Source organism: Thamnophis elegans, chromosome 8 (assembly GCF_009769535.1).
Source record: "Thamnophis elegans isolate rThaEle1 chromosome 8, rThaEle1.pri, whole genome shotgun sequence".
Lineage (NCBI taxonomy): Eukaryota > Metazoa > Chordata > Lepidosauria > Squamata > Colubridae > Thamnophis > Thamnophis elegans.
Window position 1 is genome coordinate 9,070,576 of NC_045548.1, and position 1,249 is coordinate 9,071,824.

Sequence of the window (1,249 nt, forward strand, 5' to 3'; positions counted from 1 at the left end):
ATTATGTAGCTACCCTAAAAATAATTTTTGCTCAATCCTATAGTGGAACATACTATGAATTTGGAGCAATATGAAGGGGGGTGGAACCTACTTGTTCAAGTTATATTCCATAGGGAAAAAATAATAATCCAAAAACATTATTTATGTTAGCCATGAAAACCAATCTACCAAACTCTTTTGACATCAGATAACATCTTCATGCCAAATGTTCTTATTGTATCATTTAACTAATGCAACCAACTAAGAACAGAGTAGCATGCTTTTATCAGTGGAGCTCTTAGAAGCTATGGCTAAGTCTGTGCAATCTACATAAACTTGATTCAAGCATCTTTATGGCCTGTTTTTTTTTTCCTGTAACACCCAACTGGACCTTCCTGAATCTTTTTTTTTTTAAAAAAAACAGTAAACACAATTGAATCAGCTGTGCCCCAACAGATTGCAAACTGATTACATTTTACCTTCCTATTATTTGGTAAAAAGCTAACACACATTTTTCCTCCATAAGGATCTGCAGGTTCTACGAGGGCATTTCAAACGCATCTACTATTTCAGCACCAACTAGGCAATGTGGCTTTAGCAACAAATATTGTTCCTTTAAACTGCTTCCCTTTTCCAGGCCTGATGTGTATAGTCATATTTCTGTCAGGGAAAAGCTGATTCGATTCACTTCCTTTTTTTTTCCCACCCCGAGTCAAGACAAAAATCTAGCAGTACAGAGACATCCTGCTCCGCCGCATGGCCTCACTGATCAAGTAAGCAGGACTCAGTTCTGGTTCTTCGGTCATAATCACAATATTCTGCCATTCACCCAGCTGGTTGGATCTCTTAATGGTATCCACCACACACAAAGCATAGAGGCAATCATCAAAAGTTGCAGCCATTGTGAGTGGCCGTCCGTCCCAGGTCCGTCGGTCGTCTTGATCTTCAAATGCCTCCCTGACTGCTTGTACCATCTTTATAGTGCCCCGGAGGTACGGAGATGGGATGTCACTGAAGGCCTTCTCAGGTAACAAGGCATTGCTGACTGGGGCAGAATCCTTCAAGAGGAGCTCCTTCTGTGGAGAGTTATTGCTTTGTCCATACAAATCAGTGCCGACCGCAATTAGCCGCCCGTTTGATCCAATCACAACAATATCTTGTTTAAATTCTCCCGGCATGTTGAAATTAAGGGTAACCGTGCAGCACACGCCACCTTCTAAGACCATTTGAAATGTACAGAAGTCATCACTCGTAATTTGCCGTATTCCCT

At 41.2% G+C, this 1,249-nt stretch overlaps 1 protein-coding gene across 1 annotated transcript in view; it reads right to left on the bottom strand.

Moving 5' to 3' along the window:
• Positions 1-341: 341 nt before the first annotated feature.
• The window catches only part of GFOD1 (glucose-fructose oxidoreductase domain containing 1), a 16,778-nt gene continuing 15,870 nt past the window's right edge, over positions 342-1,249 (bottom strand). The window contains exon 2 of the mRNA XM_032222864.1: positions 342-1,247. Coding sequence (XP_032078755.1) covers positions 705-1,247 — 543 coding nt within the window. The 3' untranslated portion in view covers positions 342-704. The remainder of the gene's footprint in view (positions 1,248-1,249) is intronic.